We start from the raw sequence: 19,187 nt of genomic DNA, 5'->3' as shown, positions 1-19,187 counted from the left end.
AATTCTGTGACTAGTAAGGCCTATGGGCTTGCCCCTTCGTCTCGCCCCCAGCCCCTAGGAGGTGGGGAAGCAGAGCATGCCCTACCCACTGGCCTAGTCATTCATATTTTTTTTCCTCTATCTCGCGCTTTCTCCCCCCACCCCCACTTACTTAATTATACACAGTGGAAGAGCAGCAACAGGCGAGATCAAGACACACACACCCCACCCCATACTTCCCAAGTACCCCAGTGCTTAGGGCACTCTCCTGGGGAGGGTGGCTGGTCCACAAGCGGGTGGGATTTGGCTCTCACATTCTGGGTAAATGCTCTTACCCCTAGGATTTCAGTTAAAAGCAGACCCACCACCACCGCCTCTGAGGTTTTTCTTGAGAAAGGGCCGACCAGCTTAGGCACCTAATGGCAGGAGTGGGTTCATGGCTGTGAATGCCACGTGCAGGGAGGCACCGGTCCAGCCTGGTGCCTAACTCCCCAAACCTCATGCTGCCAGGGAGGTGGAGCGGGTGAGGTGGGATAGCTCTGGGGCCGTGGGTCCCCCTGAAAAAAAATCCCCTGCCACGGCCCCAGGCCTGAAGGCATTCTCGCGCCCGGCTGCAGCCATGGCAGGGGCACAGAGCTTTTCTGGCCTCAGGAGATGGGGGAGTGGAGGGCTGGAATAGGGCGGGGGAGGGGAGCCATGCTTCAGCCAGGGCCAAGCTCTCAGTACCCCCCACCCATAACCCCAACCAAGCTCTCAGTCTCCCCCCACCCCCACCCCCGGCCTGGCCAGGGTCATTGGGGCTGGGGGTGGAGCTGCTCACGTGCTCAGCCCTGTGGCCCTGACAAGGCTCTCAGTGCTCCTCCCCCACCCAGTGGCCCTGGCTGGGCTCTCATGGGGAGCAGCGAAGAGCACAGAGTGGGGAGGGGCCCTCGGCTAGAAAAGGCAGACAGGAGCTAGCCTCCCCAAGGGGACACTTCACCCGCTGCCTATGGGCAGAGCTAAGGGTACACCCCTCACCTCAGCATTTCCTACGGGCCTGGCTAGCTGGGTGGCATCTGAGACTCTCATTTTTTTAGGGTAAGTCTACACTGCAATTAGCATGTGTGTGATGGTGCAGGGATGTACATAGCTGTGCTAGCTTGTTTGGTGAAGCTGCAGCAACACAGACGTCAGTGTGGGCGAGCTCGGGGGCCCGGCTGCACGTCTGCAGCCTGAGCTGCCACGGCTTCACTGCTGTTGCACCTCAAGCCATCTTGGGTAAAGGTGGTTCAGGTCTGGCTACATGTGCTGTGGTCAGACACCCTGACTCCGCCATAGCCAGTCTCTTACGTGTTTAACTCTGCCCACGCAGCATGTGGAGGAGCCTGGATGCCTCACTTGGACCTGAGGATGCCACTTGCACCACCTAAGGCCCTTTGTAGTGCTAGTCCCAGGCACCCATTTCTTGTCTTTGCCTCAGTACATAAGTGGCTGACCTGGTACACTTGGCTACTGACCAGAGCCAGGCACACACTCCACTCTGGCTCCTCAGCTCTGAACCCTCCACTGGCATGAGGCACCTAAGCCAGACCATCTGTTTGGCTGACCCAGTGGCCAAAACTGCATCACTTGCTCTCTCTGGGTCCTGCTCATTCTTGAGCTCTGTCACATTTACCCTGTTTCTCTGGCTGTCTCCCGTGTGGGTGCTGCTCATGGGCCTACAAGTAGGGTTGCCAGGCATCCAGTTTTTGACTGGAATACCCAGGCAAAAAGGGACCCTGGTGGCTCTGGTCGGCATCACCAATCCGGCTGCTAAAAGTCTCATCAGCAGCGCAGTGAGGGGCCCGGGGCTAAGGCAGGCTCCCTGCCCACTTTAATACTGTGCGGCTCCCTCCCTCCTCCCCCCGGCCCCGAGTGCAGGCTCTACAACTCCCATTGGCCAGGGCTGCAGGGCCCTGGCAGCTGCCTCCTGGGAGGCGCGGTAAGTGCCCCTGGGACCCCGTCCCAGCTTCTCCTGGACCCCGAAACCCTCATTTCTGGCCCCATGCAGAGCCCATACCCCCGCCCCCATGCCCCAACCTCCTGCCCCGGCCGGAGCCCTCTCCCACACCCCCGGTGAAAGTGAGTGAGGGTGGGGGAGAGCAAGTGACGGAGGAAGGGGGGGGATGGAGATAGTGGAGGTGGGGCCTCAGAGAAGGGTCAGGGCAGGGGCGGGGCCTTGGGGCAGGGTGTTCAGTTTTGTGCCATTAGCAACTTGACAACCCTACCTACGAGTGGCATCCAGCCCTCCCGTCCCCCCCCAGCTGCATGCCTATGGGAGCAGGCCCCACTGACAAGATCGATGGTATCCTGCTGGGGGTAGGCACCCAGCCTAAACTGCATGTTAGCTGTGGGGGGGTGGCCTGTTTACTGAGGTGGCTTTGTGACTGCTGATTGGCGGACTCATAGGCACCTAGAGGACTTAGGGTTAGATAGCAGCAGAGTGGCACTTTTGAAAAAAGTCAGTGGCACCTAAATGGAGGTGTTAGGTATCTAATGAGGCAGCTAGGCATGTAAACATCTTAGAGGTGTCATTGGCCATTTCATGGGTAACAGCAGCCACCAGATTGTAGAATAGTTACTGGTAACAATATTAAACCTCCTGCTTCAGGGCTAAATCGAAGCTCTAACTTTTAGAGATTATCCCACAACTGCCTCCTGCAGGGTTCTCGTTCCCCTCCCCTATCGCACCCCAAACTATTAGTACTGGCCATTGTTGGTGATTGAGCTGGACCGTGCCTCTAATCCAGGCTGACAATTCTTAGTTAATATAGAAAAGGGACCAGTACACTGTTTAACAACAATTTCTTAGGGATTTTTACATGTCACATGCAAGCCTGACAGCCACACAGTGATAGAAGACCTCAGGCTACATTGACACTGCAGCGCTTTCATTGCAGCACAGCTGCGGCTGGCCTGGGTCCGCTGACTTGAGCTCACGCTGTGGGGCTAAAAATAACAGTTTAGCTGATCAGCCTTGGGCTGGAGCCTGGGCGCTGAAACCCAGCGAGGGTGGAGGGGCTCACAGCCTGGGCGCCAACCCAAGCCTGAGCGTCTCTACTGCTATTTTTAGTCCCACAGCCTGAGTCGCAGCCAATGGCCCGGGCTCTGAGCCTGTGTGCTGCCAGTTTCTTTTTTGCAGTGTAGATGTACCCTAACAGCACTATATTTTACCATGTCCAAAATCCTTTTAGCATTAAACCAATAATAAAGTAACTAAAAGACAGGTCACTATGGCAGCCTAGGAGCCATTGTAATCTATAACAAAATCTTTTACAGTGACAGTTAACATGCTCTGTAAATCAATTTGACTAAAGTTCACCAATTTTAGCACTATGTGCTGGATATGCCACCAGTAGCCAGGGTGAAATGGCACTTCACATAGGCATTAGTTTAAAATCCTTTCTTTTCTTTCTAAGGGGCCATGACATAACATGGGAGGAATAAAACACAGTCACTAAGGATATGGCTTCATGGCAGCTGGGACCATGCCTGCCTGCCCAGGTAGACAGACACAAGCTACCTCCGCTCAAGCTACTGTGCTGAAAATAGCGGTGTGGACATTATGACACAGGCTAGTCACCTGCTTAGGGATCTGGGGTCTGTGTGTGTGTCAAGAGGGCTTGTACTCAGGTGGTTATCCCATGGCACTGTTTGTGCCACAACAGCCTCGGTGCTCATTGTTAGCGGGGTACTCAACTTGAGCGAGTGTGTGTCTGTCTACCAGGGTTGGGAAGCTGACGCTAAATCCACAGTTCTCAAATTGGGAGTCAGAACCCCAAAGTGGGTCACGACCCGGTTTTAATGGGGTTATGAGGGCTGGCTTAGACTTGCTGGGGCCCAGGGCCAAAGCTGAAGTCTGAGCCCCATCACCCCGAGCCAAAGCCTGAGCCACATGGCCTAGGACAGAAGCTGAAGCCTGAGCGCTTCAGCCCTGGGTGGCAGGGCTCAGGTTACAGCCCCTTGCCTTGGCTTTGACCCCGCTCCCACCTCGGGTGATGGGGCTCGGGCTTTGGCCCCCACATCCGGGGCAGCAGGGCTCAAGCTTATGGGGTTGTGTAGTAATTTTTGTTGTCAGAAGAGGGTCATGGTGCAATGAAGTTTGAGAACTCCTTCCCTAAATGGTGGACATTAAACATCAGCTGGAAATTGGCCAGCACATGGGGTTAAATAATTGGCCAAGTAGTGTAACTTGTACTAGTTTTGCATTCAGGGGGTTGCAGACGGAAGGGGTAAGTAGCAGGGGGGAAAATACCAACTGAGACCAAGTAGAAGGACTGCTCTATCGTACTTGCTGCATCCCTTCCACCTCTTTGCAGTTACAGTTTAGATTCTCACAGAATCTTAAATTGGTGCAAATTATGCTATATGACCCATTACACCCATTTTCTAACCAAACGCCACCACTGGTTATGTCCTGGCTGAGTATGATGCAGATACTTCCACAGGAGGTGCAGCTACTCTCATCAGGTGTGAATTTGGGCATATTGTGTACCACTGCCGCGGTGTATTGCACCTCACTTTTGAGCTTCCTGACTTTTGACATTTTAAGATCAACCATTAACAATAGCTTTGGTTTCACTCTTTGTACAATGAAGTAGCTTTATAGCCTGAATTATAGCATTCATGTAATAAATAAATTACTCCCTGCAATTACTTTGAAGAAGTGATTGAGTTTTAGTAGTTGCGAGGTGAAAGGACAAAACACTGGAAATGAAATCCATCTTTATGCACGAGCCATTATAATTGAATAAGACCCACTGTGAATTTCCATATATCGAACTATTAGTGTCCACCCCTGTAATTCACAGGAACTAGCCACATGTGCATCATGAAGAACCTGCCATGTTCTGCTACTTTTTGTCCTTAAGGGGACAGTCCCAGAACCACTGAACTCAATCTACTCAGGCTCCTAACCTCTCTGTGATCCAGGATCTATGAGAAGAAAGTTACTGGGGGAATGGATGGGAGAGAGTTTGGAATGGCAATGTTGTATCTCATGTGACTGATGCCATACAATTTCTATTCTGCTGGTTGGTGTAGACTTAGGAACATCACATAAGTACCTATCGTAGGGGAAGGCATCAGTTCATATACTCTTAATCCATTGTAGGCTGTCTGAAGATTGCAGCTGGAAATGGGAGGATTACAGAGTTAGTGGGAAGTATAAAAGGCCAAACAGAATAATGGAGTTACTGAGAGTCCTCTGACCTCCTGAAGTGGCCCCTCTCATTTCTCAGTTTTAATTATATGCACAGTGCCACAGATGGTGGCAATATCCCAGGATACAATCTAGTAAACCTTGCCCTGCCCTCTACCCCATCTCCATTAAGAAAGAGCAGCCTGACATCATAGCTGCAAGTGCACATTTACATCAAAAGGAATTTTCTTTGCCATTTTCATATTAATGTGAAATGTCAGACGGTAGCATCTCACACACGATTTTCACATGGGAATTTTCTTGCCATTAAAGACTCTACCTTGGAATGGAGCCCAGCCATTTAAAAAGAAACACAACATTTCCAGATCAAATATTAATTACATGCTCAATAGAATCATATTTTTCAAAGGGAAAACTTATAAACAAGAAGCTAGGCCTTTCTATACGACCAGCAATACATTTTGGATTTGAAGGCTTATGAAAGATAATCACATAATTGTGAATTAGAAAAATACTGGCCTAGCCTGCATAAAAACCCCCATTAAATAAGTATTTTAAGTTTTCACTATGAAAATTCAGTGGCAACGTGCTTTAAAAAACTATAATGAATTAAACATCCCATTAATGATAGTCAAGTTGCTTTTTACAGATCACATACTTATACAGGAGGAGAGCTGGCTGGACAACGTTAATTATTGGATTATAATACAGTTGGATACAAAATGTCCTTTTATGTATTCCTTCGCAAGAACTTCCTGAATACTGTAGCGGTTTCCACCCACAAATCCTGTTAACCTTGCTTTTTTAGATTGCCTTGCTCTTCTGCGAGGTTCAATACCCTGAAGCCTGATACAGTAGGTGATTGTGATTGCAGTCTTGTGCATTCATTCCTCAGAACACGGGTTTAATCTCCAGGTGATTTATCGTAAGTGATTCTGGTTTCCAGTCTGGTTGAAAAAAGTGAATATTGAATGTCCGTGCCCAGTTCTCAAACACTCGTTTCTCTGTGATAAAACGATGATGGCTGCCCTTTCGTCCCCGCTCGTGTGAAATGTACATTGTACATTCATCAGGTCCCAAAGGTTCATAATAATGATAAGGTACTGAAGAATGATTAGGATCCCTGTGGAAAAAAGAAAATAGATGGAAGCCCAAGATGTTCTTTGTACTGATTGAAAAAAGATGATATCTTAAATAAGCTGGTGGGCGCAAATCATTTTTTGTCCCAGTTAAACTGAATTTCCTGCCGCTGGTATTTTTCTAGCATAGTTAAGCTGTATCTGAATGAAGCAAAGGTGGTTTTCTTTTCCCTTCCTGTTAAAAGAGTGACTCCCCTGGCTCAAAAACAAGGGAGGGTATGCGCACTGCAGTGCCACAGTGCTGCACTGAAATTTGAAGCATGGTGCTTAAAAGAGATTTATATTCAGTTTGTAACCCGAGAGGAGATGTGCACACTGTATTGAACTGGGGAAAAGGGAGGAACTGATCCCAGTCACTTCATTCTCTCACACCTGCTTGTGTGAATATTCTCCCAGCATGGTGCCAGGGATATAACCACACAATTTCATTAGCACTTCCCACGCATATCAGGTTGATGATGCAACCCTCTCTTGCTGATTTTTTAATCAAATGGAACCAATGGACAAATGAGTTCCTTCTATTATAGTATCAACTTTCATATATATAGGGGGCAAAAATTAAAGCCATTCACACAGGGCAGCTCTTAGACCTTGTAACCCCATGCACATCAACCTGCAGGGATGCCACAGAGCACAACATTTTAAGTAAAGAGAGCTTTATGTGAGACATGGATCATTTTAACAATTTTCAACTCACTGATGGTCCCTGCTACAGAAAAGGTGTTTGGTTTTAATTCTCACACCACACTTTGGTTGCCCTGTTTGATTTTCTATATCAGCCAGTATGTTGTTTTGAAAAATACACATATTACCCTTCCAAATGCCTTTAATACGGGCAAGGCTAATTTGAGCTCACAAGAAAACATCCAAGCCAGTGTTACTACTGGAGCTTAAATGGAGCGTATATGGCCAATGCAAAACAACTCTAGTGTAGGGCTGTTTTCTGGCTGATGTAGAGCCCCCATAATTCCTCTGTGCCTCACTCCTTCCTGCCCCCAGGCTTGGCCAGAATGCACGACTCTGACTATTGTGCACTGGCATAATGGTCCACACAAGGTTGTTCCAAGTTGTTGCAACTCGGAGGAGCTCTGAAGTTGCTCTAAGCTGTGCGCTGAGCTGGCCCCGATATGGCACATGAAGAGACCAATGCAGAATCAGCGCTGGTAGCTGTAATACCAAGCTTATTACTTTCCGTTTTAAAAAAAGAACTATTTAATGTTTGATCTCAATTTCAATCAAATATACAAAAAAAAATCTAAAGTATTTTGGTATTGCCCATTATTTCTATTGTATAGCATCTGTCACCTGCACAATTCTCTGGCTAATTTTCCTTATTTCACCATTCTCCATATTGTATGTGTAGCAGTAATGTAAAAAATTGCTGCTGCTTTCCATTTATCCCTTAGATTAACATTTTAATTCAATCAGTCTAGCTTTCTAATAACACAATACAATACTGAGATCAATCCTCCAGCACCACACTAACAATAAAATTACATTTCTAAAAATAAGATTGATTCTGTTCTTATTGTACATAGCCTCACTGGAATACGTATGAGAACAAAAAAAAAAAAAAAAACCACCACCAACCATTAGTACTTCATCTACAGACCCTGATTTTTTTTTAATTTTAAAAATCTGTGTTTATATATGTATTTAATATAGATGGTTTCATCTATCACCAAGGTAGATTTCTAGATCTCTATTTCAAATGAATGTCACACTAAGTTTATTATAAAAGGTCCAATGTATTAAAAAGAAAAATAAATCTCCTAGCTGAGTGGTTTATACTGTTGTCATAAATCTAACAGTATATTTTTAATGTGGTATTCAAAAAGAAAATCAGAACTACTATGTACATAGGCATGTGCATATAATTTAGATTATTGCTCCTTTACATGTAATCCCCCTCTCTTTTACCTTCCCTCCCAACACACACTTTCTCTACTGTTTAAATCACTGGAAATATTCTGGTGTAAAATCAGTGTGTGAGAGAGATCAGAATCAGGTTCATGTTATCCATCTAGCTAATACTTTTACTGTGGTAACAAATTAACTGCTTAGGGTCCATGCCTGATAAAACTTCCAGGTTTACTGGCTCTGGCACTTCCTAGGCTTTTAAACAGCATCTTGGAGGCTGCATCATATTAAAAAGGGTGGGTATCCAGCATCTCGTATTAGACAGGAATTCCTTCTTCTCATCATATGGAAAGATAAAAGCCTATTAGAAAGATACGCCCTATTTAAAGAGGTTAGTTCAAAGCTACAGTTCTAGAAACAAATGTAGACTTCAGGGTCTGGAGTTGGGACCTGGATGGTCCCGAGAATTTGGAACAGAAGAGCAAATGAAGCAAATAATGTATTTGTATTATGTCTCTTCCCTCTCTCTCCTTGTGCCTGTACCTTGAGTTTAACTCCCATGGATCTTATTCTTTGCTTTGTTTGACGGCTTCCATAGCAGGCCAAACTTTCCTATGTAGGAAGGTCTATATCTTGTGCTGGATGGGGCCCACAGTTACCTCATAACAATGTGTTATTTTAGACCCAGATCCTGTGAATAACTCCACACTGGCTTCAGTGGGACTCTGTACGGGTACAGATGTCTACTCATGAGCAGTCACTTCCAGGATCGGGTTCCAGAAATTCCAGGTTATTCCATTTAATACAATAGTGACTACTAGAAATGGGTCTGAACCAAAACCAGTTATAGGAACGTACCAAACTCAGGGGAAGGGAGCATCCAGATTTGTATCATAACAACTTTGGCCCAGATCTTCAAAGGGATCCCCAATGAGAGTTAGGTGTCTAAATACATTTGAGCACCTGGGCCTTTGTGTTTAGTCACTTTTTCTCTCATATAAGCCAAACCTAAATCCCAGTTCCAAAGACCCCTGAACTTCAGGAGAGTTGGGTTTGGAGCTGAACTCGGTCACCCAACTTAACTGTACTATGTTCTCTCCTAACTGCAATTAACGTGTGTCACCAGCAAATGAAATGCATGAGTAATCTCTATCAGGAAATTGCTAGTCATCTCATTTATTAATATTAAAACAGATGCTATTTTACCACTGCCTGATACTGGACATTAATCAGTATTTTGTCAGTTAGCATGCATATTAATATCACAGCTGGGAGGGAGCTGTTGGATGGCAGTTTGTAAAATATACTATACTTTCCCACTCATAGCATGCCAGCGCTGACACACAATAAGCACTTGTATCTGGCGTCAATCATTTACTTTTTGCCACTTCAGTGCACATGTTTCCACAGATGGTATCCACCCACACTGGTACCTGAAAATACAGCAAACACTGTTTGCACTGAAAGGAATGAAGCAGAAAAACAAGGCCATCCCATCTCCCGCTCCAGTCAATCTCTTCCTTCACAAATTAAAAGTGGCTGTAAATCAGCCTTGCAGAATTATACTTGCTCACTTGGGGTGAGTACTATATATATGTTGAAGGGTGAATAAAATGTCATTATTCTCTATCATCGTCAATCACCATGTTGAAGTATGGACAAGCAGATTTTGTGCTTCGGCTGTTAAGTTTTCTGGACAATTTTGCCTCCTATCTCCAGTGCCCTGTCCCCTTTGGAATCTAATTTCTAGTCCATTAAAATTGTTCCAAAGACCTTTATACATTTTGCTCTGGATTACATGGGACGGAAGTGTGCAGCCTTTACTGAGGCAGTGATCTCACTGAGGGCAATGAGTAAGGACTGAAGGAGATAGCCCACCATGAATAGTGGCCATACAACTGGGAATAAAATGCCTAACTCCAGACAACATAACTAGGAACAACAGCTATTTGATTTAAAGCAGTTGGGGGTGGGACAGAGTAAGAAGCCAGAGTCAGAGGTGGTGGCCAAAGGAATAAATTACAGAACTTTAAACACCAATTTGCCTAAATTTCCACAAATGAGAAATGACTTGATAGCCAAACAAGAGAATTCTTGATAGGAAAATATCATTTTTTTACCTGACTAAATCACCTCTATGTATATGCCTCTGGTGTAAAAAGAGTTAGTCATGTTGTGCAATTAAAACAGTGGTCAGAATAAGCTCTAGTGTGGAAGATCTCCACAGATCCATGCTGGGGCTCTCCTCAGGCAGAGCTCCTCCCCAAATGCGGAAAGCAGCAATATGTATGGTGCCAGCCTCCCTCACCCGGCAGCTGTTAAGTGCAGAAAAGGTTTGGTAGGGTTGCAAGTGGAGCAGGAGCCTGGCAGCTCTCTATGGCACCATTCCGAGATTGTCTCAGATTTCCTATCAGGAGCTAATGCTGCCAGAAATAACAACAACTGCTTTTATCAACCCTCTTGTGTCCTTCCAGCAGATGCTACTGGGCAGCCAGATGTTTGGGTATATCTGTCTGCACTGCAGACTACGACCAGGCTAAGACTCAGGTTTGAGCCCAAGCCTCTCTGTGTCCACACACAAATCAGTCTGACTTGCATCAGCAAGCACTCAGGAGCCAAGACCTAGGACCCTGCTAGGAGGGTTCTCAGAGTCTGAATCCCACTGTGACTTGGGATAAACCCTGTCATTTTGCAGACTGGACACAGGTCAAACCACCAACCTGAGGTGTAAGGTCTGTGTAGTGCAGAAGAGATGCATTAGCACAGCTGTGAAACCCGGATCCAGCAACTGTAAACACAGGTTTACAATGCAGTGTGGATGCTCAAGCATGGGCTAGGAAACACTAGTCCACTTGTGAGTCCACAAGTTTGGGTTCCACAGACCCGGGCTTAGCGTGCAGTGTAGACATACCCAAGGGGACCCAGCAAATGGCAGTGCAGCTCCTGGAACTCGGTTGCAATGGGAGCCAGTAGAGACAAGAACATCCACACAGAATGTCTCCTGTCTCTGGGGAAGAATGACACTTCCTTGTGTGCCCAGGATCACAGGAATTAGATCTCACTTTCTGTGAATTCTACAGGAGCCCAAATCCCTCACTTTGCAAGGACAATTAAAGGAAGCACTGCGAAATGCAGTGTGTTTCTGCTCTTTTGACTTCTTCCAAGGGCTTATCTACTGGGGTGACCAGACAGCAAATGTGAAAAATCAGGACAGGGGGTGGGGGGTAATAGGACCCTAAAAAGAAAAAGACCCAAAAATCGTCACTGTCCTTATAAAATCTGGACATCTGGTCACCCTATTCTCTACAGAAGAGGGAGATCTGACCCCAAGTCCATTATGGGCTTGAATTTACTTCATGAACACTCAAAATCAGAGTAGGTGATCTTCCTCAATTTTCTTTTGGGGCAACTTTGCTATGGGGACTTAAGCAGGTTATCATCTTACTACCAGAATGCTCAATAACTTCAGCACATCCCTATCCAAGTAGCACTTCGTAAGTCAGATACTTACACAGAGTGGCATAAGAGCAACATCAGGGCACCTTAGGGGTATGTCTACACTGCAATTAAAATCCCACAGCTGGCCCCTGTCAGCTGACTCAGGCTCGTGGCAGTCGGGTTAAGGGGATGTTTAACTGTGATGTAGACTTTCGGGCTTGGGCTGGTGCCCAGGCTCTTGGACTGCACAAGAGTGGAGGATCTCAGAGCTCGGGCTCCAGCCCAAGCATCTACATCGCAGTTAAACATCCCCTTATCATGAGCCCCTTTGTCCAAGTCAGCTGACATGAGCCAGCTGCAGGTGTTTAATTGCAGTGTAGACAATTCCTTTGCTGTTGATAAAATCCAGTAATATTATGACCAAGGTGAACTATTCTAGCTTACATATGGATCTATTGCATAACACCAGAAAATCACAATACTCAGGTCAACCATTCCACTTTCAATTGCAACTACCAACACACGTAAATATTAAATTTAGTAAATGTACAAAATGATTTATACACCTAAGGGTTGTTCGTGTTGACAATGAAAATCTTCTCATTCTGTAGGAAAAATTCCTTCAAACAGAATTTGTTTCCCCCTGTCCTGGTAGAAAGAAGTTTGGTTAATGAGCTAAAGCTAATAATTTTAACAGAACCAACTGTGTAATATTTATGATTCCTCTGAAATGTCCTTCACATTACAGATGTGATATTAATTTAGTTCCATGACAGTGATCACCCAGACTCATTACTCTGCTAATTAATACTTAAAAAAAATGGGTAAGAGGAATAGTAAATTTTAATTCTGAATATAAATATCAATATTAGACATTAAATTTTAATATATTTGTATTTGCTATTCAGCTAAATAATCAGCAATACATTCGGAGGATTTTAATCTGGAAAATAATGAAAACATATTTTAATGCAAATTTTTACGGTGTTGGATCTAAAACACATTGTTCCTAATGTACCACAGGAAACACAACTCCGAAGTCCAGCCTTTTGTGCACATTTCTAGTAGTAGACAATAGTTAATGGCACTATACTGTATTTTGTAACCATATATTTGAAAATAAGTATCACGCTTTATTTGCTACAATATTTTATAATTTAATGAACAGACTAAGGACAAACTAGACAGTTCAGGTTGTATTTATGGGAGCACTGGGTTCTTCTCAAGGGCCTTTGTAGATGACCTTCCCCAGAGTTAGTCTCTACAGCACAGATGTAGGCTGTGCCCTTTAATGAGGATAGATTAAATTCTACTGCTTATTACACTGATTTTTCCCATCTTTATGAGCAGGTAAATGAACCGCTGTACTATAATTTGTTCACTGAACTATAAATATTAGCCATGTATATAAAAGAGGCTAAAACTATATGTATACCCTAAATTTAAAAAAATTAAAAAGAGGAAGAAGACCAAAAAATGGCACTGTGGCTAAACAGAGTAAAAGAGGCGGTTAGAGACAAAAAGACATTTTAAAAATTGGAAGTCAAATCCTACTGAGGAAAATAGAAAAGAGCATAAACGCAGGCAAGTCCAGTGTAAAAATATAATTCGGCAGCCTAGAAAAAGGATTTGAAGAGCAATTAGCAAAAGAGACAAAAACTAAACAGCGAACGTTTTTAAAGCACATCAGAAGCAGGAAGCCTGCCAAACTATCAGTGGGGCCACTGAATGATCGAGGTGCTAAAGGAGCACTCAAGGACAATAAGGCCATTGCAGAGAAGCGAAATGAATTCTTTGTATTGCTCTTCACTGTAGAGGATGTGAGCAAGAGTCCCACACCTGAATCATTGTTTTTAGGTGACAAAACTGAGGAACTATCCCAGCTTAAGGTGTCAATAGAGGAGTTTTTGGAACAAACTGATACATTAAACAGTTATAAGTCACCAAGACCAGATGGTATTCACCCCAAGAGTTCCAAAGGAACTCAGATACGCCATTGCAGAACTACTATCTTTGGCATGTAATCTGTCACTTAAATCAGCCTCTGTACCAGATAACTGGCTAATGTAACACCAATTTTGTAAAAAAAACAAAAAACAAAACAAAACTATAGTAAAGAACAGAATTAACAGACACAGATGAACATGATAAATTGGGGAAGAGTCAACATGGCTTTTGTAAAGGGAAATCATGCCTCACCAATCTATTAGAATTCTTTGAGGGGGTCAACACACATGCAGACAAGGAGAACAGGAGTACTTGTGGCACTTTAGAGACTAACAAATTTATTTGAGCATAAGCTTTCATGGGCTACAGCCCATCATCGGATGCACAGAGTGGAACATACAGTAAGGAGATATATATACACATACAGAGAACATGAAAAGGTGGGAGTTGCCCTGATGGTGTGGTGGGCTCATTCACCTGCACATCTACCAATGTGATATATGCCGTCATGTGCCAGCAATGCCCCTCTGCCATGTACATTGGCCAAACCGGACAGTCTCTACGCAAAAGAATAAATGGACACAAATCTGACATCAGGAATCATAACATTCAAAAACCAGTAGGAGAACACTTCAACCTCTCTGGTCACTCAGTAACAGGTTAAAGGTTGCCAGGGGATGTCGTGAAGTCCAAAAGTATAACTGGGTTCAAAGAAGAATTAGATAAATTCATGGACGATAGGTCTATCAATGGCTATTAGCCATGATGGTCAGGGACATAACCCCATACTCTTGGTGTGCCTATTACCTCTGACTGCCAGAAGTTGGGACTGGATCATTTAATGATTGCCCTGTTCTGTTTATTCCCTTTGAAGCAGCTGGCACCAGCCACTGCCAGAAGACCGGATACTGGATAGATGGGCCATTGGTCTGACCCAATATGGCCATTCTTATGTTCTTATATAAACAGTAGAGAATCATAGAATATCAAGGTTGGAAGGGACCTCAGGAGGTCATCTAGTCCAACCCCCTGCTCAAAGCAGGACCGATCCCCAACTAAATCAAATATAAATATTATAGTATCTTATAATTTAATATTTTGCCACTTTGTCACAGTACATTAATTCTTATGAACATTTTACACACCGTCACAGTGAAGATGTTAAGCTCTCCGGAGCAGTGATTGCCCTTTTAAAAAAAGGTACCTCAACAAAGCAGACAATCTTTCCCGCAAAGGGGCTGCCTTGCTTTATACTGAATTAAAGTGGTACACAGATTTATGACTTATAAATTCATAAGGATCGCTTCACTTACTGCCAGAATGCAACCACTTCTGGGATAGGACATGGCAGTCATTATAATGGTGCCAGGAACTTTACAGTTTTAGAGTAGGAAGTGAAGAAGGTCTTATCCAATTGAATTGGAGGAAAGCTCAAGTAGGCGGAGTGTAATGGAAGTTGTTTATGATATCCGCAGTATCTGATCTCGTCTGATGCTTTCCTTGAAGAGCTCTTTGTGAAATTTAGGAGCTCTGGTAGGGACAGCCCAAGTTACAGTCACTAATGTTCTATTAGAAATACATAAAGATTCTCACCATGTACAATTGGGTGTTGAAATTGCCTATGGTAAAGATCCTGTCAATAAGCTGCTACTTCTTCATGGTCAGCACAACTGCAGGGTCTTGAATGGTCATTTTTAATGCTCAAAAGAATTAAAACAAAAGAAACTCCACCTCCATGATACAATGAGCCAACCCATCTCTGTAATCTTGCTTTCCTTGCCACTGAAAGTTATTTTACTGATAAACCTGACTTCAGTGAAGTCCGTGAGTTTGCAGCAGAAAATTCAATGACATACCCACTAGTTCAAATGGGGAGTGAGCGATGAAAAGTTGTACTGAATCCCTGCCCCTTGTTGCATATGAGCACTGAATGTGGCCCAAGATAAACTGTAGTTGTGAAATGGCTCAATATCAATTTTTGTAGCAAGTTACCTCTCACTGAACTTATACCTGTTACCAAATTTTCTAACACTAGCCAGTTTCACTGGCAAAAATCTGAGTGCTGCCTCTTTCACCTGCAAACCACATTTGCATGCACAAGCTAGCTAATAGCAAGATTAATCATCCATTTTACATGTGCAAATTCAGATTTTGTGGGGGCAATGTAGATGGCCAGTCTTCCAGATGTGTAGGGCTTACATGTCAGGGGAACCGGGATCTTAATTTTGGTTTCATAAATCGTTCAGTTTAGAAACTAGTCAATTTGTCAGAGCTTCCCTGCTTCTATAATGAAAATCCCTTCAGAGGAGGATTGAAACTAATATTTTCCAGATTAATTTCATGCCAATTATTGCATTAGTTTTAGCTGATAAATATTCAAAGGCTAAAAGACACCAACAAGATGGATTAATTCTCCCACTGCACGAACAAAAACATTTAATATTTTATATACCAGAATTAAATGCTGTTTGTTGTTTCTTGAACCAGATCCTAGGACATGTTAATTAATTGCTTCAAGAGGACTGTAGACATATTTCTTGGAAACAAAATGAAAGATTTCAATATTTATCTCCAATGTTCAACCTGGCTAGCAAATAATGCTTCCGAAATACATCTTACCTGCAGAAATCTGGTGGCACCATGCCATAAACATTTATCCTGTCACAGAGTTCTAATGCGATAGTCATTGTGAACCATCCTGTGCTAAGCCAAGTGTTGGATATCTTCCTAAAAGTAAAAACATAATTAAGTTTCCAGGGTGACAAATCATTCTTGAAATATCTAAAGTAATTTCTGGGCAGTTTTCTCCATTCTTGTGAAAGGTTATGAAAACTGGGCAACCAACACCTCTTCTGCTGTCATTAATTTTGGGCACAGAAACATTAATATTTGTGTGACATTTACCTTAAGCAACTGTAGCCTCCAAACCTGTGTTTATATTCTGATACTAGTTAACTACCAGAAAAATACCCTGCATCGATAATTGCTTAATGGAAACCACCACCCAAAGGCATGGTGACACAGGATGCCATTTAGATCCTAATGTGGGTTCCATTGTGTATGTCTACACAGCCTGTGGCAGCAAGCCTCTCAGCTCGGGGCTTGCACTAGTGCTCTAAAAATAGCTGTGTAGACAGTGCTTTGAAGTTGTGGCTGTGGGACCCGAGCACGTCCCCACCCAAGCAACTTCAAAGCATTTTCTGCACAGCTATTTTTAGCACTAGCCCAGATCTGTTGATCCCAGAGGCTCACTGCCGAGAGCTGTGTAGACATGCACAGAATTTCAGTGGGACCAGGATTTGGCCCCAGGAGCTCAATTCAGCCAAAATGAGCTTTCGCAAGTGCTGGTCTGTGGACATGCCTCAGCCACTCTGTGTTCCATGCCTGAGAATTCTACTTGTGATTCTTAGCAGGGAATCTCCTTTCTTGAGTGACTAAAGCCATTGCCATCCGTTAGCCATAACATGACACCTCTTGCACAAGATCAGAGACTCTGTCTCCACCTAGCCTGAGTGTCATTAATGGCATCTGGGATCTTTGAACAACAATGTGGGATTCCATTTGAGGAGTAACCCAGATATCCTAATGTGGCTGGCTCCGTCCTGGCTAACTGAACATCTGTAAACTGGGGACAGTCTTTAAAAGGGGCATGTCTGATTCCACTCTTGAGTGTTCATGTGACTTACAGATTCATTACTGAGTCTTCCAAGGAACCATTTATGCCATCTATTAGCCTCAACCCCTTACTATTGATGAGGAGGCCAATGGCTAGCTTAAATTAGTCTACTTGACTCACCTCAGGAATGGACCTGTCCACTATGGGAGAACAGTAAAGACAGTAGCCCTTCCTTCCATCCATATATGCTCCCATCATCATGGTATTTAGGGAGAGAATTTCAAGCCATGAAAAGTCAATCTCTCTCCAGCTAAACTCCACAGCTATCAGGACCCACTTTCTAGCATTCTATGGCTTCTGGCATAGGGGGAGTGTTTTAAACAACACTTTACCACTCCTGATGTGTAGGAGGTTGAGACTGCTGGAGTCCATCCGTGCCATCCCACACCTCACACCACCAGCAGTTGATCATGAAGATTATCGCAGAAGGAGGACTGTCTTCTAGTTAAGGCACTGGCTGGGGACTCAGGAGATTGAGGTCAAATTCCTGGCTCTACCAATGACTTCTTGTGTCTCATTGGGCAAGTCACTTAAGGCAAGATTCCAAGCCCCTTACTCATATTGGTAGGCCAATTTACATTAAAGTTTACTGGTGCAAAAATCAATGGGACTGCTCATGTGAGGAACTGTTCTTCAATCTGACCTTTTATTTCTCTGTGCCTTGGGTCCTCATCTGTAAAATGGGGATAGTAATACCTCCTTTCTCCTACCCTATGTTCTGCCATGTCTATTTACAGTGTAAGCTCTTTGGGGCAGGGAGTAGTTTCTCACTATGTGTATAGGCAGCATCTAGCACAATGGGGCCCTAATCTCAGTTGCGGCCTGTAGGCACTATTGCAATGCAAATAATAATTTTCCAGCTCAGAGATGGAGGGGGAAGGGATAAGGACTCAAGGAGGAGAATTTGTTTACATGGCACAGAAGTGAGGGATTTGAGGGGAATAGATTGTTTTCAACAGAGAAGGTTCCCCCAACAGCTAGGGTTTGCACAGCTCAGAAAACCCAGGGCATTTGTCAGAAGGGTCTGCCCCTTTTAGGTTAGACAATTATTATGTTAGTTACTCTAACGGTTCAATAAATAGGAAATATAAAGGAATTTAAACAAACTTTAAATAAAAGACAATCAATGAGCATAAAGAATTTAAATCTGAAAACCTGTTCAAGTACCACTGTTAATGCTTCCATCTCTCTAAATGCCACCTCTGCAGTATTACAGTATAGAAACGGGGTTACATTGTCTTGCCTTTTCATAAAAGATTTTAACAAGAGTCCAACAAAAGAATATCTACAGTTTTTACTTCTAATCAGCTGTAATGAAAGAATACGAAGAGCTGTCATGTGCTTATTAGGGGGAATTATCAGATATTCTTTTATATGATGAACTAACACACTGTGCTGATAATTCTGTAGTGCACACTAAATTACAATTAAAGGCCTTTCTGCTCCACCAAAATCTCATTTATAATCTCTATGGAAATACTCTTCCTGAAGTTATTTCATTTACGCTTCCTTTATCTAATTACTGTAATATTGGTTCTGAATCATATTTTCTTAATGTACCCTTATTCAATTACAAAGTTATTTTCAAGTACAGTTACTTTGTAATATCAAAGTATATTGCTCTGCGGCCTCTGTCATTTGCCATACTATTTCATTGGTGACATTTTCTGAAGGTTCTCCTTCAGTTTTAAAAATCAGTCCTTTTTTTATAAAGCACAATACATCCAATTATCCTTTTTCTCATAATACTAAAGACAGAAATGGATGGCTTGATTATTGCTTCCTTGCAATCAGATTTCTCTCCCTTTGTTTTTTTGCAGTCCATAACTCAGTAGTACTCAATAGAAAAAAAAAGTACACTGAGTAGAGAACATTCTGGGTTAACACAATGTTCTGTTCCTGCACCCACAGATCTGTAATTGTCTTTTTTTCCCTACAAATTCCTTCCTGCCCATGTTTCCTTTCATCT

General features: G+C 43.6%; 1 protein-coding gene across 1 annotated transcript in view; it reads right to left on the bottom strand.

Annotated features, from left to right (window-relative positions):
• Positions 1 to 2,095: 2,095 nt before the first annotated feature.
• ST6GALNAC5 (ST6 N-acetylgalactosaminide alpha-2,6-sialyltransferase 5) overlaps positions 2,096 to 19,187 on the bottom strand; it is a 93,303-nt gene continuing 76,211 nt past the window's right edge. The window contains exons 4-5 of the mRNA XM_045026200.1: positions 16,162 to 16,269; positions 2,096 to 6,281 (exon numbers count right to left, since the gene is read on the bottom strand). Of these exons, the coding sequence (XP_044882135.1) occupies positions 6,050 to 6,281; positions 16,162 to 16,269 (340 nt within the window). The 3' untranslated portion in view covers positions 2,096 to 6,049. The remainder of the gene's footprint in view (positions 6,282 to 16,161; positions 16,270 to 19,187) is intronic.

This window comes from Mauremys mutica, chromosome 8 (genome assembly GCF_020497125.1).
Source record: "Mauremys mutica isolate MM-2020 ecotype Southern chromosome 8, ASM2049712v1, whole genome shotgun sequence".
NCBI classification, from domain to species: Eukaryota; Metazoa; Chordata; order Testudines; family Geoemydidae; genus Mauremys; species Mauremys mutica.
Note: the sequence above shows the minus strand (reverse complement) of the source record. Positions and strands in the feature narration are given on the sequence as shown.